The following is a 24,724-nucleotide window of genomic DNA, read 5'->3' on the forward strand; positions in this document are numbered from 1 at the left end:
AAAATACATGATTTCAGTAATCAGTATGGGTAATATTCTCCGTCAATTTTGTTCATTTGTTGCTGTCATAACAGCGCTTTGAACCTATCTTTACTAAGGTGTTACAGCACAGTCAGCTGTTAGGCTTCTCTACAAATTGTCTTACAAATAACACAAAACGACTGGAAAAACACCTACGCGACACGCATCAAAAAGCTCAGGACATTGCGAAGGCAGCCAGTAGTTCACGATCTACGACTGATGGAAGCAGGTTCGCTCCGCGATACACACCCTGTCACTTAAGTGTGTGTATGTGGTGTGCGTCTGTTTATTTCGGTCATCATAGGCTGTGGATAACATTAGCGGCTTGCAATTCGCACATCCGTCTTGTGACACTAGTCGAGGTAGAAACCATGCGTCAACTTTAAAGTCTTCAGCGTTTGGGAAAATGTGAAGCTTGTTGATTTTCGAGACAATTCCTCAAACATGTTTTCTATCTCTTCGGAAAATTGTTGGAAGAAGAGCGAAACAGCTATTAAGCGACGAAAGAGTCATCAACAGTATCTGATTTTGGCAAATACTCAGCATCCAACACGTATATGATTATTCATCCCGAAATTGACTAAGATTACACACTGCAGATATTTCTTGAAAATATTTAAGGTACGAATGGCGATTTAAATCGCGACATTGTTTGAATGACCCCGATAAGGCAATAACCAAAGTCATTGTTATCCTTTTCGCCTGTGGAGAAACATCGGACCAAAATGTCGACCAAGGCTCTGCGGGTGCCTGAGACTGACTTTAAGAAGCCAAAGAAAGGAAGTGTGAATTTGAGCCACCTGTCCATTAGCAGTGACTGGAAACAGGATCAGAACTGTACAGCACTGGTCACCGTCAAGATGGGAATCTGCAACACTTCGCCTTACTCCCGCATGAGCAAGCATCTGCAGATATTGAAGATGGTCATGTTCCCCATGCTGCCTGCCTTGGCCCTCCTGATACTGGTCAGTGTCCAGCTGAACAACTCTCTTGTGGAGCAGAAGAGGCTGAGAGTGCTAAGGGAAAACGTAGAGATTACCAAGAGCGTTGGAGAATTGATCCACGCACTGCAGGTAGAACGATCGGAGACAACTTTGTACCTGGTGTCCAACATGTCTTCAGCTCCTGCAATCCTGGAGGAGCTTAAAGCCAGACTCGAAGATAGTTTTAGGCGGACTGACGAGGCCTTGGGAAATCTGACGGTATGGCCTGTCAATAACAGTGTCCAACAATCTCTGACCGCCCTGGAGAATGAGAAAACGTTCACGGAGAGCCTGGAGGAAGAAAGGAACGCCATCAGACCTGGAGAATTGGACGTCGCCGAGGGAATCGACTTCTACAGAAAAGTCAATGAAGCTTTCATCGAGTGGTTCGTAGACACTATTTTACACAGCACGCACGAGGATCTTTGGAACGAAATTATGTCCTACCAGTTTTCCATCCACGCCAAAGAGGAACTTGGTCTGTTGATGGCTTACGGAGAAGAGGCATTTCTCAACGGCACTCTTAGTACTGAAGATTTCCTCAAATTCATCCAAAATGACGTTCTGATGACGTACAATATGGAAGCAAGTCTGAAGTTCGCGGATAGCGATGTCACTGTCGTTTACAACGAAACCATCTTGTACTCCGGCATCGAAATTATGACAAGGCGTATGCGAGACCAAATCATCGACACGCTTAGTCGCAACTCATCGGGCATCGTGTCGGTGTCTTCTTCAGCATGGTATGGCAATCTGAGTCTTTACCTCGAGGGGCTGAAGGCTGTCGAAGACGCTATCGTTGAAACCATCGACGAACTCATTCAGGATAACTTTACAAGCATATTAAACGACGTCATCGTTGATGGCATCCTTTTCGCCATCATCGCCATCGCTTCACCCGCCATCATATTTTTCGCCATCCGGACGACCTCGAAGATACAGGACTACGCCTTCGGACTGACCGAGAAGACAAGAGAGTTGGCCAAAGAGAAGAAGCGAAGCGACTCTCTCCTCTATCGAATGCTGCCGCGAACGGTAGCGCAACAACTGAAATTAAACATGTCGGTTCCGGCAGAAAATTTCGACAGTGTAACCATCTACTTCAGCGATATTGTTGGTTTCACTCAGCTTTCGGCGAGAAGCAGTCCCCTAGATGTAAGTATCTACTCATGGGTGGTTTCCTTAGATGAAAAGGGAGCACATGTAGTTTGATTTATTCAAATTCAGTGAATATTTGTGGTATACAAATGTGTGCATTGTATTTTGCTTTATCTCCAAGAAGAATAATTCAGACTACTAATGAGAAAAGTTTGCTCAAAGGAAGAGAAATATCCTCCTTAAAATGAGTATATAAAAATGAAGTCAGATAGGTCAATCTCCAGGGGTTTCATAAAGTCATCACCATGTCTTTACATGAATCTGAGAATGGCCAAAGTGGAATACGGTGTATATATAATCAAATAATGAGAGACATTCAAAGATAAGTAAAATCCATTTCATGAAGTCTCTAATAAGTGTGTCTTATGAGCAAAACGGTTCTCATAAGACTTTCATGAAACGGTCCCCAGGACCAGGGAATGAAACTAAGCATAAATGTGACTGATACATTTGAGTGGTTTTCGCAGTGAGCCATCATTACATTCCATTTTTCATCCAAGGTTTATAATTCTGCCATCACCACTTGGTAAAGTAATCTAAGATTTTTTTTTTCACTACAGAATCCTGGATCTCAATTGGGTTCCTTTCAATCAATCAATCAATCAATCAGATCATTTATATAGTGCCCTTACACAGTCAATGACTGGCTTCACAGCACTTTACAACAAAATTCAGTCACAGATTGGCATCAAAAAGGAAAGTCTTAAGATTCTTCTTAAAGACATCAAGGGATGGGGAAGTGCGGACGAACCGAGGTAGATCATTCCACAATCGCGGTGCAGCCGTCACAAAAGCATTGTCCCCCGCTCTACTGATTGTTTTGGGTACATGGAGTAAGGTGCTATCTGCACTTGAACGTAGTCCAGGGCGAGCAGAACAGTATGGAATGATTGGAGATCTAAGATAAGTAGGAGCTTTCTCTTGAAGACACTTGTACACAATTGTCAAGATCTTGAAAGCAATGCGCTGTGCGACTGGTAGCCAATGTAGCTGCTTCAGCAAGGGGGTGACATGATCCCTTTGGGAATTTTCTCTTGTTTTTGATATATCAGATATTTGCAAGGTCAATGGTAAAAGCGGCAATACAATGTAAAATAAAAAGACCCATAAACGATAAACTATGAATTTGAGCCATGGAGAAGTATAGGAAGTACAGGAAGTACAATTGTGATGTCCGAGAGTTTTGGTAGTATCTATTGAATGTTTCTACTTATTCCTGGTTTTATGGAATAGAGCTCTTTGTTCTCCTGCGATGGATGCACTCATTTACAGTATTTTAGAGTGTAATCAAACTCGGATGAAAAACTGGGGAGAAACAGCACAGCTTTAGAGTAACAATGTGATTCCTAGTATGGACAGAACTTTTACTAAAGCAAAATTCGCTACTTGACAAGACTCAGAAATATACAATATAAGGTCTGGAAAGAGTCATTAAAAATAATAAAACTATGATTTGGCTGAAGTTGAGAAATATATGTATATATATATAATATATATATATATATATATATATATATATATATATATAATGCTTTATTATTGATTTATATTAATATACGTGATGCTCAGTAAAATTTTCAACATTTTGGGTAATTTCTGGTTCCCTAATTTCTGGTTCCCACAACTCGAAATGCATTTGAATGAGACATTTTGCAAGGTTCTTACAAAATTGAACATAATTATTGTCCTGTCGACCGTACTGAAATTCCAAACGAGATGAGGAAACTTGATTGATCAGATGTCAACGAAACAGAGAAATTGCATAACGAAATTGCTGCTCATAGAGTCATAGCTTATGGTATCCAAACGTATTGCGTCTCCGTTTATAGGATTGGGTGCTAAAATTACGAGTGCAATGTATCAAAATGCGTCTGACTCACTGTATGCGTGTTTGATGAACACTCTTTAGATTTCGTGCAAACTTCGAGATTACATGAACGTAGCAAACGCACGTCCACAAGTCATGCAAAAGACTACCATGAAAGGCTAAAAGCACGCGTAGCGCCAAATTGCGATATTTCCAATTAGATCCAGAGTTTTGCAGGAACCTGCTTTCGTGACCACAAGCAAGGCGGTATTAATATAAAGCGACAGTAGTTTTAATTATACATCCATGCACATACAGATAACTATTATCAAAAACACAACAAAGATACACAAAATAATTGTATACAGTACACATTCATACTGTTTAATATGTATGCAAATATACATAATTATGTATGAATGCAGGCCTATGCAATTTCGTGTGTTTATGTGCATAATTGCATGTTGGATTTCATCGATGAAACATATTATTGTTGATGAGTAATTTTCACTTATTCAATATGTCTTTCTGTCTTTCTGTGTGTCTCTCCCTCTATGTCTGCCTGTCTGTCTGTCTCTCTCTCTCTCTCTCTCTCTCTCTGTCTCTCATACAATCATATGCATGTATGCCTATGTCCATGTGTGTTTACGTAATATCATATATATCAAACATGTATGTAAATTTGGAGAGAGATACTGTGTGTTTGTGTGTGTGTGTATGTGTGTGTGTTAGAGAGAAAAGATGATTGGTTGTTATTTTAGACGAAGATGGTCCAGACAAAAATATAATTCATACATTATTGTGTTGGTTTCCGTCAATATATGAAGAGTGTGTTCGCAAAAACCGATAAGTCCTTATTTGCCAAATGGAGATATTTGCTATCAAAGGTCAAGAAAAATACAGAGAATAATAAGACAATTTTTGCTTCTTTTGACCATAACTTCAAAAATGTACCTTTATATGTAGTGACCAATATATCATTTCATAGGTATTATTTTGTACTTTATGACAGAGACCGTACTTCAAAATCTTCAAAAATGGACTTATCGGTTTTTGCGAACAAACTCTTCATATGACGTACAATGAAGAATATACTATAGAAATTATTGTAAGCATAAATGTATCAATCATCCTTTAGGTATTTTATGATACTTTCATAATTCTTATGTACATACAGTACCCGAAATCATAAGTAAGTGAAATTTGTAAAGAAGAAACTTGAAAGCCGTAACTATAGCTAGCAATGGCTAGAGAGGTTATATAATTTGCAGTCATTCAGGTAGAGGTTTTGTAATTTGCCGTTATTTAACAAGTTATGTCGGAGGAAAAAAAGCAACCCTTTCCTCAGGGTCATTTTCATAACATGCCTGAAATAGAGCCCACTAACCATAATTGTTCTGAAAAGAAACATTGGAACGCGGTATCAATGTGGCAAAAAGTTCAACCCTTGTCTGAGATCACTCTGCAAATCAAAGAGAATTGATCAACGAGCACGCGTTGTCATGATGTAACATGATGTCGCCCGCTTGTTTGCAATTATTTTCTCATCATCAGTGATCATGTAACGCGTGTTCTATCATGTGGTACCCTCAGACAGGAATTATTTCAGCCTTTCACAGGAATACGTATATCTCGATGTGACCTCCAGATTAACAAATACATACATCATCAGTGATCATGAAATGCTTGTACTATCACGCGGTGCCCTTAGAGAGGAATTATTTTAGCCCTATACAGGAATCCATGTACTCTCATACCTCGGTATGGCCTCTAGATTAACAAATACATATAGGCGTTTGCACATGTGCACTTTTGCACCTCTTATTTCATGATGATTTATGACTTGCTCATCTAACCTATAGTTGGAAATTTAAAAAAAGAGAGAAAATAGAGAATCATTCTAGAAATGGATGATAACTGCATGCAAAGAAAGCAATGCATGTATAGGTAAAAGATAGAGTATTTCGGTGATTCGCAGTGAAAAAAAAAAGAAAAAAAGAAAAAGAAAACAAAGTATTTCTAAGCTGTCCCTGCTTGAAGGAACCTTACAGTACCAGTGTGTTCATAATGTGTTCGCAGTAGGCCTATACCGTAATCAACTATGTGAAAATGCTCGAGTTTACCAGTGTGAAGATAATTTCACATAATCGTTCTGTGGTGTTCACAAAGTGTTCACATAGTAATACTTTGTTTCACAATGTGAATAGATCACTCATATTGTGTTCACACTGTTAAAACGCTCGAATTTAACAGTGTGAAGAAATTTCACACTGTGTTCACACTGTGTTTCACATTGCGTTTCTCACAGTGTGGGACAATGCGTTCTCTCCAGCAGGGGATCTATATAGATCGCACTGTGAATTGATGATTCACAATGGGTTTACAACGCAATAAAGCTCGAATTTAACAGTGTGAAGAGATTTCATACTGTGTTCACACTGTGGGACAGTGTGTTCTTTCCAGCAGGGGTGTCATAGATTGTCCACACAGAAATTAGGCTTGCGTCAAGTCACTATTACTGTTTTCTGACACTGCTGCTCTTCAAAAAGACAGGGTCTGTCCATTTACCAAATTATAATTGACTATCCTGTCAGAGTGAGGGGGAACTATCAAAGCCGACTATAAATGTTATGTGGTATCAAGAATCAAGAAAAATCTCGATTATAAGTGTGCATGGTTATGCTTTAACATTTCAATGTTGCGGGGGGGGGGGGAGGGGGACGCACACGCATACGAGGGTACGGGATGGGGGATAACCCTCCCCCCCCCCCCCCTCGCACGCGATAGAGTTTTCGTATTTTTTTATTGATATTGATCTGTTGCACGCTTTGAGTAAAATATTTCAAAGATTATCAGTCAAACACGGTAGAAAAATGGCTATTAGTTTGCTTTTTTTACATTGAAGTGTGCGTAATTCAGCCGGCGGGCCGCCATGGGATGATTTTTGATAAAATACCTTTCTATCAAATTTAATCAAATCAAATCAAATCATTTAAACTTTAAGTGGCTATAACTGCCAGATATCAAAAATGAAGAGAGGGATCTATTGCCATGCCCATGCATCAGCATGTGAGTTCCACTGTGACCCACTGTGGGTGTAACGTGTATTTTATAACTTATCGCTAAATTTATACAGGGAGGTGGAAGAGACGTCCACCTCCCTGATTTAAACGAGGGCATAATTATATTCACGGCCTGAAGACCCATATCGTTAAAATACACTTTATCTCTTACTATCACATCGTGCATTATCTGTCAGATTAAAAAATAGAAACCGATAAAGTGAGAAAAAACAATGATTTTGCTGTTTGAAGCAAGAATAGCACTATTGTCATCATTTTCGAATGAACTAAAACAAATCACCTTGCCACGCAGACTGGAAGGACGCACGTGTGGACAGCATGCCGTGGCGCCATTAGAAACTGGGTGATGCTCTTTGGTCATCACGGGACAAAATGCAAATGAGTGTAGCTTCGCTTGTGTTAAGATTACGTGTGTGTGTGTGTGTGTGTGTGTGTGTGTGTGTGTGTGTATTCATGTTTGGTAAATGATCACGTGTGGTCCATGTGTTATTGTATACATAATGCTTCCAATACCTGAAGGAAAAGGGAAGGAGACTAAGATATAGAGACACGAAGAGTAAACGTGAAAGTAAATTAATTTGATGGACAAGTCAAGAAAGAGCGTGATCTCGCACAGATTAATCTTGTCTTGTATCTATTGTAAGGTCATCATGAAATAGACTGTGGATATTTGGTTGTTATTGCTTTTTATCTACTTAGTATTCTAAAACCTTCTCGGGAAAGATTGGTTATCTTCCGACACGAAGGTTTAAGGTCCTATATGCAATGCACATTTATATGTCACTGTTATGTCCTTTGTTAATCGTAATAATCATAGTAGTTGTATGGAGACATGCAAGTACTGCTCACTTCTGGAAAAAGGTGCATTTGAAAATCTTTGTTACGCATACCAATACATGAACAATGATTGACATACTATTGTATTATGTCACAGACAGAATCTTGGTTTACAAAGTTTTTTATTGGCGTATCCAAGTTTAGAAAAACAGTCGAAAATTTATTGAAAAAATTATATATGGCACATTTTAGACATTTTTTTTTACCACCTAAGTGATGATCAAGATATCACAAATCAGTGCAAGTCAACATGCATTCCGTTGCATAGTCTCTTTAAGTATTTGCCGGCGGTTTGTTGATTGTGTGTGGCAAGGATTTATGTCTGATAACTCCTTGGTGAGTGTTTATGCGACCGCTTTTTGGGCCAACAGAGGGAATACACAAGACAAAAAACAACAACAACGAAACAAAATGAATGGAAGATTTCACTATTAATATTTCCTTTGGATAGGATGATACTCACTGTTTCACTGCATCTCAAAATCATGTTTGTACAGCTGAAATGATCAGTCCGTATTACTTAAATGTAACTTGTACATTAGATATTTTCATGACTTTTTTATCCATTAAAATTCACACACACACACACACACACACACACACACACACATACACACTATGATTACTTTCAATGTTCAGCTGTGAGTTGGTATTCCTTTTAGTTACCAAGGCACCTTTTTTTTGTGGGGGGGGAATGATAACTGAGCAAAAATGTATTAATAAAACCCAAACCGACACACATTTAGAAATAAAGATACTCATCCCACGAAAAAGGGAAAGTAAAGAGTTACTTGAAGCCTTGTATAAAAAGATGTATCTGAATGGAAAAATGCGTGAGCGGGAGACATTTACAGTAATATGTATATCAGATGTTCGTGCACAAAGTATTTGCGTTCGTCATTCACTTGCAACATTCATTTTCTTTTTTGTATTCATTATGCTTCGTAGGAATGTAAACGTCGGGAAAGCGACAAAACGCCACCAACGACAATGAAAAAAAAAGCACTTGGCACACCTTTGAACATCATCACATACTGAAAAAAAATATATATATATATATCGGCAAAAAGATGAATAACAATGGTTTCATGCTATTATTGAAAATACCTGAGTGATGTAGATGTACATTCTTGGGTTGTGATACACTCCAGATAAGACAAATTATGTTTCCGAGACGAGATTATTATATACCTGGTACTATATAGCACGATTCACTTCAGGGAATTGTTGAGTGTTTCAATTGATCACGCCGCTACTGCGTATTCTTTATCTAAGGTCAAAAAACTAAAGGCCTATTATACTCGCAATATAATTATAAAGCAATGTTGTAAATGCAATGCACACACATGAATACACACATACTGTATATATTGTTGACATATGATTACGTATACGAATGAAATTATACATACAAGGTATAATTCAGTATGTAGGTACCTATATGTACATTTTTTTGGGGCATGGATATAAATGTAGATACTTACATAATGCACGTATACATAAGCGAAACACAATGTACAAAATGCACTGAGAGTGTGTATGAACACATTTGATATTTGCTCAAAACCTTGACATTAAAAATCAACTTGGGATGAATTGATTGACGATGTAATACAAGTCTTCATGTTCAAGCCAACGACATGAAACACAGTGAGAACAACTAGTTAAAACGGGATATAGCAGAAAGAAAGAAAAGAGCACGAAAGGTGGACTTTTCATCGTCCAATGTTGGCAAATTAATGTTGACCGCAAATTCATGCTGAATAAATTTGTAAGCAAAGGTTCGTAGGTAAGCACTGCAACGGATCTTCTCACATTATTTGAAGTCACCTTGCAAGAATTCGTTCCGGACATCCATGCAAATAACCCCAGAGTATGACTGCGGCGATGCACAGCTCGTATGGGCTTTCAAGAGTGTCTAGGTGCTGGCGTGTGCCATTTAGCAAACACGGGATCAAGAAGACCTCCGGCGAAACTATTCATTCTTTCTTTTTATCGGGTTTAGTTACTTCGTTTTGCTTTCTTTAAGTTTTCCTATTTTGGGCTGCTTTCAGAGACCTCATTGATTACAAGCAATAGTGTTTGTATAGGAAATTATGTGCAAACGAAATTAATAAAGTTGACGCAGTGTAGCCGCGGATTGTGCATAGGTAATTGAGAGATAGTCACGCATCCTGTAATATTCAATTAGCAGGAGGATGTACAGTGGCTAGAAAAAATGAATGCACTTCGCGCATAAGGTGAAGTGTCAAAAATGATAAACAACATGAGTTTGATAATGGCAGATCAAAACTTGGCTGCACGGTAACGGATGGCGAATAGAAGAGTAGCGGCTAAATCATTATGGAGAAGAGAGCTGCTATCTTTATCGTTGATCCTACACTGTATATACTGTAAAAAAAAAATAAATTTGGAATTGTGGGATTCATTTACTTGAAATCTGCTCAAATAATTTGTTATATTTACAAATTATTGTAAATAGATTATATTAGAGTATGATCATGATCTAATTGAATATGAAAAGAATCTATGCAAAATTTGATCAGACTGTGAATAGAAACCTAGTAGGTCTCCATCAAAAATTGATTAGTTTGTTTGGAGTTGGGAACAATATAAGCGTGGGATATAAGTGTATGGTGAAGTACTGTAGTTGAGGTTCGCACAAAAAAAAAAAAAAAATCATGGAAATATTTAACACCAGACAATGTCTGGAAAGTGTTGACTACATACTGTCTGTACTATCAAGACTTAATTCTTGTATCTAGCAGTTACACAAACGCTGAAATCAGATGACATGCAAAGAAATGGAACGTATAGATAGGGAACATTTTCATTTGTATTAATCGTTATCACAGGAACATGTGATATACAGTGCAAATCTGATTATTGTAAAGAATATAAATTACATAGAGTAGGGAGCATAAAGACTGGATTTTAATGGCGTGGGGACTATAGAACATTTTGTAAAATAATGTATAGAAATATACTCTAGAGACAGTCAAGACAAGATTATGTAAAGGTTTTTATTTCTTTAAAACTGCTTTTAATTCACATTCTATACATCCACTCCACACATAATCACATCAAATTCAGATATTTTGCAACAATCAGCCAAACGAAATTATGGATCACAAACTAAAGTAGCTTAGGTTGGAGATGTTCAAGAGATTTTCTGGCTAGAATTTTGTTTCCTCTCGAGTCTTTTTCATGGCTCAAAATCAAATTAAGATTTTAGTCTAGTATTCCCACCATAAATGTGTGTATACCCTTCAAGGACGTTTAAAGAGTCATGATGTAGTCACTCCCTTCAAGACATATTCATAAAGTCATTGACTTGATATATTGAACATGTATAAATTCTTACTTAAGAAAAAAAAAATGTCATGGGAATGTCCATATTGGAATTACAAACTCACGAGGATTTTGGAGATGTGGTTACGTCTCACTATATGCCTTGTCCGCTAAAGTCTTCATCATCCGGTATGTTTATATCTATTTCAATCTATACCATAATAGCTTTATATCTTGTAGCTTTATATTTTGCAGCTTAACTCTCCACCCCCCCCCCCCACCTCTCTCTCTCTCTTTCTCTCCCTCTATTTGGCGTCCTAAAACTTTACGAACTACAGCGAAAAGAAACTTCAATCGCAATAACTTCAACTGCGCAAATTAATATTGGCGAAAGTAATTAAATCATAGAGGCGATAATTTCACTAAAATGCCATGCATTAATAAAACAGGTCATGGTTGCTGTCATTTTTCGTATATCATTGTCATCCTCGATGATCAGAGGTCGTACATCCACAGGCAGAGAGGACGTTCTGTTTTAAAGAGCATCGAAGCATGTCGAATTAGATTGGTTAAAACAATTATCTACAAGAGCCCCCGTTCTCCCCCTCTTGTCTCATTCGCAGCACCAATTCTTCGATCATCGGAGCAGAGCGCCAGTTATCACACTTTAATGGGATTTCATTTGACGCCTCTTGTCAAATTCTGTGCGCAAAAGTCAAATAGGCAGAGAGGTTTCTCTCTCTCCCTCTCTCTCTCTGTGTTTGTGTGTTTGTGTGTGTGTGTGTGTGTGTGTGTGTGTGTGTGTGTGTGTGTGCAGAATGCGTGCGTCGTGCGTTGATGACCTTGGAGTGTATCATGCTTAAAAAAACACACACACGTTATGATAATATTATGACCAACCTCTCCCCCTCCCCTTTTTAAGCAGCGTAACGTGAGTCTCACGTGAAAGTTACAAGGAAAGGTAAAAGGAACTACGAAAACTGGCCAAAAAAAAAATACTCTACAAGAAAAGTATAAATAGTGACGTAAACTTTCGTTTATTGTTAAGAGAGGCAGTATTGAATGATCTAACGTAAGATAACCTATAGCATGAGAATACGTAGGAATGAGATTGTTCATGTTATTACTGCTATACCAATTTGGCGCGTGCGAGCCTCGCACGTTTTACGCGGTTGATTTATAAAGTCGTTTGTTTGTGTGTGTTTTTTCAAAGAGGGTCTTCAAGCGAATTGTATTTAAGTAATACTGGTCAGGAAAAAAGCTCTTTATAGCAATCCATACTGTATGAGAACACAATAGTACTGCTATGTATTGTGGCCACTCATCATTCACCATTCCTACTTGATAAAGTCGCTCTGGTCGCAATGGGCAGTTTGGGAGCAAGATAATTATCAAGTATATATATCACGTTTACTGAGTCCAGTTAGGCCTGTAGAGTTTTCTTCTTTTCATTTGCATTGATTTGATTTATTTTTGCTTTTCAAAACACTCCGCTTTGGCACTGGTAAATAGAAATAATCATGGCTAGAATTTGCCTAATGAGTGTGCCAAATTTGAGGCTAATCTGATCATACCCTCATTGCTTTATAAATGGCAGTTGGTTGACAGTGATCGCCATCATAGAGAAAGTCACGTCTCTGCAGGCTCACGACCGGCGGTGCTGATTGCAAGTAATACTTTATAACACTTCATTAAATGAAGATAGAAAGTACAGTCGGGTACTAAGCACTTTCTGAAAAGTCATTCCAGAGATTAAGCATTCTGATTTAGCTGCCATCATACGCTATATGGACCAACTCTCTTTGATAAAAAGAGGGAAATTACATGATGGACATGTTATTTGAACTTATATGCTACAGGTGCCAAATCAAGTTGGAGACTCCTGTGGTAAACAAGCGCTTAGTGCTAGCATCTTTTGTTTTACATCGCAGCGAATCCTGGTGGGAGATTTATGAACCCTAAAATTATGCCTACTGCACTTAACGTGATTATTCATTCTTTCGCAATAGGTGTAAGGTATTGATTTCATTCTGATGATATATTTTTCCATGAATAGTCTCCATTGGTGGGAAAAAAAATGATACCTTGTTTCGAAGATGAAACAAGCAAACACAAGTTCATGATTAGTATTCAAACTTTCGGAATGTCTAATCAGCACATTCGAACACGAGATTTAATTGACTTATCTTTCCAGATTTCATTCACTTATTTCCATTTCAAGGCATAATAACAAGTTACAAATTTCAAAATACATTTATCATAATACGTCTTAAATAATATTAGATCATGGAAAAGGAACACGAGAGACTTTTCAGAAATTATCCCTTACAATTATTTTTACGTTTAAACGATTATTAAACAAATTCACATGAAACTATAGAAAGAAAAGTGGATGACTGATACAAGGCTATTTAGGAGAAAAGAATATATAGTGGAGGGAGAGAAGTTTTGCTTTATTTCATCAAAACTGATATTTTACAAAGGTTTTTAAGATGGTTTAAAGGTCTGGCTGCTTCAATGATATGAAAAGGGTAAAAGAATATATGACCATTGTAAAATACAGAAGATCGCGTTTTGAAATCCGGATTAGTAGGAAATAACTAGTTTGAGGTTTATAAGTGTTATATATAATCATGAATGGAACAATTTAGAGTGAAATAGTAGTGTAATTATAATAATGATGATGATGATAATAATAATAATAACAATGATAATAATAAAAGCAATGACAATTTGAAGAATTCATATATCGCCTACTACAATTATATTCTAAGCGCTTAACACCAATAAACATTCACTAATACTACCTTAAAAGAAAAATATAAATCAATTACTGTTGATTGAAGCGATTAGTTAAGGAAGAAAATTGCTACGAATTCTAAACATGAAAATTGCACTCTCAAGAGAATTAAGATCTTGAATGGATAAAATTTCCGTTGTAAAAATCAAAAGTTTACGAGGGGCTGAGTCAGTTATCAATTCAAGCAAATACTACGTTTCTGTAATGTTTGAATATGTTCAGTATCTTTGATGTGAGGCTCCAAACAATGCTACAATGTGGGATGAAACAAATGGATAATATAACCTTGTTATTTTTTTTTTTATTTTCGGGTGGGGAGGGGAGGGGGCGTAGTTTGTAGAGAACCTCAGAACTGCTAGATATGGTTGAACATTAATGATGGACATAGTTGTTCCACGACATCTTGTTATCTATATTTTAAAAAAAAAAAATCTAGGTCTATCAAAACTTTCAAATTATTGTCAATTTTGATTTCTGTTAAACAAAAGTGATTACTTTTGTCAATGTTTGAAATTAATTCATTTGTCTTAAATTAATTCATTTGATAGCAGGGTGAACATTAACTTATGAAGTGAAGCGTCAGGATCTGAGCCTTTAGGAGTAAAGCAGTTCTGTCATGTAATATAATTTGAAATGATATTTTACCTGAATTATATATGTTGGACATCGTAAATCATTGCTATATAGAAAAGAAAAGATCCAAGAAAAGATCCTAGAGTGGTACCCCGCATTCATAACTTTAATGGTTTATGGTGTTCGCGGTGTTGCACTTTCGTGGTTTAGGGATTATTTATCATGTAGACAGCAATATGTTGTACATAATGGCATATCGTCAAATTCTTTTACAGATAAAATGTGGTGTGCCCCAGGGCTCAATATTAGGTCCCCTTCTCTTTTTGTTATATATCAATGACATTGTTAATTCGTCGTCTATGTTATCATTTATAGTATATGCCGATGATACCAATATTTTTTATTCCCATGACAATATAGATACGTTAGTATCCACACTTAATGCAGAGTTACCAAATGTATCAAAATGGTTCAAGAATAATAAATTATAATTTAATTTTGATTAAACAAATTATATCTATTTTAAACATGTGAAAACTTGCATAAATGATTTGGTAAATTATAAGGATTGATAATGTACTTCTCGAACGTAAACGTTCTATTAAATTTTTAGGCATTTTATTGATGAAAACTTAACTTGGAATGATCATATACGTTATGTTAAAACCTGTATTTCTAGAAATCATAGGTATTCTTTCAAAGATGAAAAGTTATCTTCCAAAACGTACTCTTTTCACGCTTTACAATAATAATTCCTTAATCCTACCATATATTATGTATTGTAATTTAGTATGGGCTACAAGTGCAAAGACTAAACTCAACTCTATTTGTTTATTACAAAAAAAAAAAGCTATTCGCATCTGTACTGGTTCACAATACTTAGCCCACACCAATCCTTTTTTTTAATCAGTTAAAAACACTGAATATATTTGATAAAAATGCATTTCACTATTTGCTTTTTATGTTTAAATATTTGAACAACTTACTTCCAAACACTTTTGAAGAATTCTTTAAACTGAATAATACTGTCCATTCGTATCCCACTCGGAATTCGCAGAATTTTCATTTAGTAAATCCCAAATTATTTATTGCACAAAAATCTATAAGACATAATGGACCAAACGTTTGGAACACACTCCCAGATTATGTTAAATCGTGTAAAACGTTGAATTCTTTTAAGGCTAAATTGAAAACTATGTTACTGTAAGATTACAATCTATGAAAATAGCATCTGAATACAGATTTTGTTTTGTTTGATCACATCTTTTTTACCTGTAAATTGGATTGAAACTACAACAAATACACGCAATGTTTCTGTGTCTATCATTTCATTTCCATTTTCTTCACCATCACCACCATCACTTTCATCTTCATTATCACATTTTTTCTCATCATTACCCTGTCGTCGTCATCATTATCATCATCATCATAATTTACTTTATTTCTATTTGTCTCTATGCACTAGAATATAAAACATAATGCATTTACATTGTATTATATTTTGTAGTATTTCCCCATGCCGCAAACAATATATTTGTATTATGTAGATAGGTCCCTGGGCTGCCACGTGTTCAAGCGTTTGCTTTACTAGAGTGGTAGTCCTTCTACCGCCTAATTTCTCAGGTAATTATTTGGAAATTTGGTAATACGATATATATATTTTTTAATGGAATCAATCTACACATTTATTTTCCTTCTTTGAATCATGCACACTGTAATCTGCTTACTGATAGTTTATGTGATATTATTGAAAAGAATCTTGATTTATGTATGAACTTCTGTTGGAAGAAAAAAAAATCAAACAAACAAACAAAATATAAGATGGGACTCCGGTAAATCAATTTAGTTCAATTATCATTTATTTCCATTCAAAAAAAGGGAGAAGCAAAATGAAACATGTTTATATACATTTTGTTGGTTTGTGGATATGAACAAAGTCAAATTGAGCTCAATTAAAGACTAAAAATATTACAGTACTCCGCTCAAGGCCGCCATGTTTGCTTCAACCTCCTTCTCAGTCGGCCTCTGCTTGCAGAGTGGAAAAATAATGAATTAATGAAGACAGTGTAAATGATGCATTATTTGACATTGAACGAGGTAGAATCAATCATTTTAGACAAATTAGAATTTGTGATAAAATGTCTCGAATTACGCAAGAGAAGAGAACCCATGTCGTTGCTTTGACTGCTGTATCATTAATTCCCCTCCATTCCCAGTTCACACTTCTTCAACCATTTACTCCGAGCACTCACACCCCGATACATTAAATCACCTATACATGCAGAGGTCAGCTTAACTTAACTTAATTATGTAATTTCTTCAATAATACCTATTGTACAAAAAGCAGACATATATTTTTCTTTTATGTTCTTTATTGGTACATATTCTTTCATAATAATGATAATAATAATAATAATACATAAAATTTCTATAGCGTCATTTTCCACTCTAATTCAATGCCCAAGGCGCTTTACACAAGAGCAAAAAGACTGAAAATACATACACCGTAAAAGGAGGAGATGAAAAAGAAGACATGAAAGTCTGTCTTCAGAACGCACTGTGAACATGGTTATAAAACAAATAGGAATTTAGATTACTCCTAAAAAATGATAATGGAGCTTGAGTCTTTCAGCTCGCGTGGTATTGGTACATAACATAAACACTAACCGGCGGGCATAGACACACAGACAGACAGACACACACACACACACAAACAAACACACATGCGTAAGTGACTGGGCTAAAATTCGAGCATTCCTATTAAAGCGTGCGTGCTGTTTAAGGCACGTTCGCCATTATAAAAGGAAGGAATGTTTAACAACATCACTTAACCGTTATGAGGTGCGTTGTGTGTAAGCGATACGCTTAATGGAGACATCCCGGACAACCAGAACTCTTCTTCCAATAAAAAAAACCCAAAAAAAAACTGTCAGATATCCTTTCCGACACATCAACAGATGATGTATGCAACTGGACTCCCCAAGACTGAAATGTACTCAGTATAAACAGGTAAATTTAATGGATGATTACTAAATAATCAGTGAAAAGTATCCACACACTAGCATTCGAATACCGTGACCCGCCTATTAAATCAATGAAAACACAGAACACTTTAAGAATGGTGCGCAGAAGGCACTCTCAGTATCTGGGGATGTGTTTGCCTGGGTTCGTCCAGTGTTATCGTCAAGGCTAGCTAACCTGCTAATGAGTTCACGCAGACCTACATAACTTTTTTCCTCTCTTTTTCCACAAGCAGACAAGGATCTGGTAAGGTATAAACCCTATATACATATATAGAGAGAGATATACATCATTCGCTTTAGAACATAATTCGCTTTAGAACATCATTCGCTTTAGTCTCTAGGGGATCGACTGTTCACCTGTTCTATGTCATGTACTACCAAAGAGCTTCAAATACAGTGCATGAATCCCAAGATTCATTGCCACAATTTGGCAAGTTCCTGGCTGTCAAGTGCAACCTTTGTTAGAAGTAATAATCCCACGAAATTAGCATATGTGGGTTGATTCTTTTTCTACTTCTTTGGTGGTTGTTTTTAGACAAATAAAAGTGACACTTCCTACTTTATTGGGGATAAATTTTAAACGGTATCCAGAAAGAAAAAAGAAGAAAATGATAATGACAATAACAAATAACCCAAACGCTGAAATCCAACTTGAAGGGTCCGCGCACAATCGGTAATATCAACCCTTTTACTATATGCTCACGCCAATAAACAATCAGTATGACGATTTTAAACCTCACTCCCCTAGCTCCCCCTTTACCAGCCACAGATTCAGGCCAAATAAGACTTTGCATATGACGGATACATCATCTACATCGGTAACATATCATGTATAATTGAGGGAGATTGACAAGTAGACCAAAGCGACAATCTTCAGATACATGCATGCTTTCACAAATGAATTGAGCACATATCCAGCCTGACTTTGATATACGTCAATACATTTCTCTTAATTTTTCCGGTTGCAGTAATTAATTTTAGAGGAAAAAACGATATCACACGCTCTATTTTGTCTCCTTTTCTGATATCAAGTTATCAGGAGTAATGATAAATAATGAACATCCATATCGAAAGGAAGAACATATTGTACTTTGGATATGACGGATATATCACATCTACGCCGTGAACATATCATGTATAATTGAGGGAGATTGACATGTAGACCAAAGCGACTATCTTGAGATACATGCATGCTTTCACAAAATGACTCTAGCACATGACCAGCCTGACTTTATATGCCAACACATTTCTCTTAATTCATCTCTCTCTTTTTTTCCGGTTGCAGCTATCAATTTGAGAGAAAATGAAAGATATCGCACGCTCTATTTCACCTCTTTTTCTGGCATATATCAAGCTATCGGGAATACTGATAAATGATGAACATCCAACGATATCGAAATGAAGAACATGGTTGTACTTTGTCTTCTCGCGTGAAGCTAAGAATTTATAGGAGTAATGCATTCTACGGCTTTGTCTGCAACACATTACTGGTCTCTTCATTTTCATGACCTATAGAATGCAAAGATGCTCTTACATATCCAGCACTTGACCATTAATATGAATTCGCTACCATGCCTTGATCGTAAAGCACGTCCCAGTAAAATCAACCCCAATAACTACAATTCCTGGTTACCTTGGCAACGGTGTTGTAGTGACCAATGAGCTATGAGCATAGTGCATTCGTTGCTAAGTTAAGTGACATTACAACTTTGCGTGAAATCAAATATCTTTGGGATGTAGGTTTCTGGCGATAATTTCGGTCAGGGTCGTGAGACGACGTGAAATTAGTCGTTCGAGTCATTCGAACTCATATCCAAGTGTAATTAAACGCCACATGAGAACTAATAAATCTGTAAACACACACGCATGCGCAGAGCAATAAGGACTGGAATAGTCCCTATTGTGTCTCGCTGTGGCACATCACGTGAAAGTCAGGCAGACAGACAGCGGCCAGGGAATATCATTTTCGGGCATCTATAGTAATCAAAATGATTGCATTCTCTCTGTAATTGTTCGCGACAAAAAAAAAAGCAGACCACAATCAATGCGCTGCCGCTCTTTTCATTTCTGACCCCCCCCCCTTCTCTCTCTCTCTCTCTCTCTAACTTCCGTCATTTCAGCGGGCACAGATTTATATTAAGCACCTATGAAAAGTTAATGACGTTACGGTTTGACTATATATTTTTTCCTCTTGGGTGAGAAAGTAATTTTGCCACTGATTAACCTACTCATCGACTGCAAAAAGTGAAGGACGTGTACAGTCGTAATGTCCAGCATAGTAAAGAGCAAGGAAAATAAGACAAATGATAACGACGCGACCGAGAATGAAGATCGGTTCGTATTATAAACGCTGAATAATGCAAAATTGTGCCAATCGATCTCGCTGTACGTAACAATATACATTATTGGATCCCTCTATTTTTTTTTTTGATTGAGATAACCGGAGAGACAATAGACAACACAAATTGTATGCTCTCTGGTAATGATTTTTTTTAATTCATTTTTTTAAACCAAAAATTAGCCTCTGCAATAAACTCATGATGGCACTTATACTGCGCATTACAAAGTATTGTATTTTACTGCTACTGCATGCAGTATATAAAGCATTTATGAGGTGTTCTTTTGAACCCTTCATATTGGCTAAAAGGCATAGGAAGAATGATAAAAGGTCATCATTTCCCATTATCTGGGCTCAGAGTGGGGGGGGGGGGGGGGGGTCATCCCACGAACCCGCCACCCATGAGACAAACAGCCAACGAGTAATGCAGCTCATGAAAAAGGCCCATCAGCTCGACACTAAAAGGCAAAAAAGGCCCAACCTGCTCGACACTGGGCAAATGAGGCCCACGAGCTACACACTGGGAAAATAAGGCCCACGAGCTAGACCCTATAGGAGAACAAAGCCCACGAGCTCGACATTAGGCAAACAAAGAAAGCATTACAAGTTGGTGACTTCAGAATGACGTGACTATTAAAGGTGACCCTATCGATTTTCTGAAATAGTCATTGATCTTTATGAAAGTTCTTCAGTGATACCATCAATGACGTTTTCCATTGGTTTCTTTTTTTTTTGGTTGTTGTTGTTGTTGTTGTGATGAAACTTTAAAAAAAAGTCTGTGACAATGTCGATATTCGGTCTCTCTTTGCATTTCCCAACCTCAGATAGTCACATTTCTCAACCTGCTCTATCAATTCTTCGACTCATGCATCGAGAAATACGACGTCTACAAGGTTGAGACCATCGGTGATGCCTACATGGTGGTCAGCGGCGTGCCCGTCCGAAACGGGAACAAGCATGCAGCGGAGATCGCCTCCCTAGCCCTCGACATGATCCAGGGAGTTCACACATTCAGAATACCACACCTTAGTGAAGAACGCATTCTTCTGCGAATTGGGGCCCACACAGGTATTAAAATCCTCTGCATGGGGTGTATGATAATACAGTGCACTCCCGTTATAACGAACATGGTTACAACGAAGTCAAAATTGAGGCAGCAACATTATCCGCACCACATTGTTTATTTGTTCCGTTACAAAGAAATTTAGATATAACGAAAGAAAACTGCTGGTTCCGAGGACTTCGTTGTAACGGGAGTCCACTGCATCGCAAATGTTTGTAAACTGCGATGTATCCCTCAACAACAATAACAACAACACAACAACAACAACTACGATGGTCAATATTTGTAACATACTTACTGTGGCCCTCAAAACTTTCAGTATATTAATCTATTGTTAACCTTTGATATCATTTTGTACACTGCTCTTAACGACACATTTAAGAGGAAAAAGATGAGGTCGAAAATTGAGGAGTGTGATTTACGAGTTGAAAGTGTTGTTGCATGGCGACCAGAAGTAACGAAATGAAAAGTTGGAATGGACAAAAGAGATGTTAACTCGAGGAAAGAAAATCCTATCCCCAAAGCCTACCGCCTCTGTTTGCGAACGAGATCTTGAGATCTTGAAATGACTAATGCCAAAGATAGTTGTACTTTCAAACATCGTTTCCTTCATTTATCCCCTTCATATTAGGACCATGTGCAGCCGGAGTGGTTGGCTCAAAGATGCCCCGGTACTGTCTCTTTGGGGATACGGTCAACACCGCCTCGCGAATGGAATCTCACGGCTTTCGTAAGTAACTTCTGCCATTTATCGTAATGGGTGTCTTGCAATGTTCCTCCTTTAACACTGTCCTATAGGAGCCAATTATTCATGCACCAAAACTTTACCTTTGCGTGCTATGTGTGAAGTGTGCACATGTGAAAGTTATAACGACCCCTCGTCTGAATTCTGCTATCAAAACCTCACGCCACTTTCACATTTACGCTTAGTATCATTCTTATCATTACTTCGATCAAAAATCTTGGATGTACGTCTTGTACGTAGAATGATTTGATTTGCTTTGTAATCACAACACAATCATGATGAGATTATTTACAGTATAATTCCCATTTAATGGTGTCGTTATCCTGGCATTATCCCTGTATGATTATTGAATTTCCCATTTGTATGCTAGGAAAACAAACAAATGTTTGTTATTTAATTCAATTCAACTCAATTCAATTCAATTCAATTCAATTCAATTCTTTTTCATCTGTCATTAAACAAGTCAAACAAATTCCACCTTAAATCTAAAGACGTAGAATATGAATGTATCTGTGTATTAGCAGATTTCACATGTTATCGTTACATATCTCACCAAGGAAGTTTCGAAAAGACTTGAAAGTCTTTTATCTTCACTGAATTTTGAGGTGTAATGGGATTTTCTTTCAATTACCCCCCCCCCAAAAAAAAAGGTGAGCATGATTTGTGCCCGTCAGAAGCAATTGCTCATACAGCTTTGATGTTCAAGTAAGAAGTATTTTTTTTATGGATTAAAGGAGCTGCAGATACTACATATTTATTATCGACAAAAGCAATTCTTAATATTTGATTATGAATGAATTAATGGAAGCCTATTTAATTGTCGTTGTACACGATGTCACAGTTCTTAGCAAAATGAAAACAATCAAATGTTTCATGACTGATATTTTGTTCGATTTTATTGGAACTTACGAACTATTATCTGTGCGATTTCATTCGACTTAATCACCAAACATGCAATATTAAAGGTTCTGTTTACCTTTGAGAAAAGTGATTTAAAAAATGTTCAAGATATCACATTTTATATATTCGTGTAGGTCTGTTGTATCACAAAATATCCTACCATATACAATTTTCGCAATTAAGCCTAAAATGATAAGCAGATATCAGTATTTTTCTCAATAAACCATAACTGTATACGGCTTAGTCTGGAAATTTTTTTTATTATAACTATTGTTCACATTTTGCATATTTAACAATACTTAACATCGATTATACGGATTCAAATTTTTACAGTGGTTGTTTCTATCCCTTACTCATATTCTAGAATTAATCTAAAGCACTAATGCTCGAGTTTTGTTTCATCTTCAGATGGTAAATTATGCCTTTAAAACCAACTGACCAATGTGGGCTAGATGTAGTGTTTCCCTCGGAGTTAAATCAAAGGTTTAGATTTTAGAAAGCTTTTCTTTTCAAATGACAACATCTTATTCTCCTTTGACTTTGTGACCTTTTGAACGCTGTCCTTCCAGCCATGAAGATCCATATCAGTGAGGAGTGCAAGTCCATTCTAGACGTAATCGGCGGCTTCCAGACCGAACCAAGGGGCGTCATTGATGTGAAGGTAAGGCGACTTTGTGATATCATTAAGTTCGTTTGATCCACATAATGCAATGGTTACATTTCGTTATTTCGAGGTTCGTTATTTCGAAAACGAAATAATGTTTGTAATTCCGAATTCTTCATAAATTTTGTAACGCATCGTATTTTCATTTTCGGATTAGCGAACCTTCTGAGTAACGCCACAAATTTTCGTATTAACATACGATTATTAGTACAGAAAAAAAAAATGTGTATTTTGGAATAGCGAACCTTATTTCAATTTCGAACTAACGAATTTACGGAATGATGAACATCACCCTATGTAATACATTATCATAATTTCCTCTGGTCACTTCCACGAGTTCAAAGCAATACTGTGCATAGACAGATACAATTAATCATTATTAACGCATAATACCCAAACACACACAGCACACGCAAAGAAAACAAACTTGAGATTTGCGTGTAAGCATGTTGTTGTTGGGGTTTTTTATGTTCCTTTGGAGACCATTCAGTGAATTCGTGACTAATCTTATAATGTTCACAGTACAACTTTGCGTCATTGATATTTTTATTCGTGGTTAGCAGAGGAAGTAGTCGAGTCATGTGACGAAAAAGGGAAATTACCTTCTCTTTTATATATATATATCACCTAAAGGCCAATATAACTTCATTTCAGATACTTGATTTTGTATCTAAGAATGAATTATAAAAGCAATTTCATATGCATCACGGATATACTCATCGTCTCTGTACACAGACATACACACACACGCTTTCACACACACACACACACACGCACACACACACACACACCCAAAGTGAATATACTCTATGATAAAATATGTATAAACGTAATATATGAATATGGATATACAAGATAGTGAGAAATATACAAATGTACGTAGATCCAATTCCTTCTGGCCTTTACATTCATCATTACTCTGCAAACACATTAGCCACTGGCTTTTAAATATTTACAAAACAGCAGGAGCGACGCTGCCCAATTCTTGGGTTTGTGTTTAAAGTGGGTCACTTTTCACGGACACCCACCTGCTTGCTGATTTAGACAGACAATGTAAACACCGATATGTACTACGCATGATTAGGTAGAAAGAAAATGATAGGTACGATTCATTCTCAAATAACCATGCAATTTTCTCATTGTTACATCAAACACACAGGGCAAAGGGCTGATGTTCACCCACTGGCTTGTCGGAAGGGAATCGGACTCGGTCGGAAAGGAGTCGGACCCAGTCGGACGAATATCGTGCCCAGATTTGAACGGCGCGTAGGAACATGTGTGCGGCAAAAACAGAGAGAGAGAGAGAGAGAGAGAGAGAGAGAGAGAGAGAGAGAACCGCAGACGACAACTTTCCGCGCAACTCTGGCATCGGATATGCGCAGGTGCTCTGTTGAGAGAACTGTAGATGTCACATGACTAGTGCGTTTCCACGTTCAAA

General features: G+C 37.0%; 1 protein-coding gene across 1 annotated transcript; it reads left to right on the plus strand.

Annotated features, from left to right (window-relative positions):
- Positions 1-746: 746 nt before the first annotated feature.
- LOC139708824 (uncharacterized) lies at positions 747-24,571 on the plus strand. The gene is made up of 5 exons (XM_071620782.1): positions 747-2,159; positions 20,739-20,982; positions 21,609-21,707; positions 23,192-23,283; positions 24,446-24,571. Exons 1-5 carry the CDS (start codon positions 747-749, stop codon positions 24,554-24,556), a joined length of 1,959 nt encoding a protein of 652 aa, XP_071476883.1. The 3' UTR covers positions 24,557-24,571.
- The last annotated feature ends 153 nt before the right edge of the window (positions 24,572-24,724 follow it).

The sequence above is a fragment of the Diadema antillarum genome, unplaced genomic scaffold (assembly GCF_040938485.1).
Source record: "Diadema antillarum isolate AM-2024a unplaced genomic scaffold, OU_Dant_1.0 seq00001377_RagTag, whole genome shotgun sequence".
NCBI classification, from domain to species: Eukaryota; Metazoa; Echinodermata; class Echinoidea; order Diadematoida; family Diadematidae; genus Diadema; species Diadema antillarum.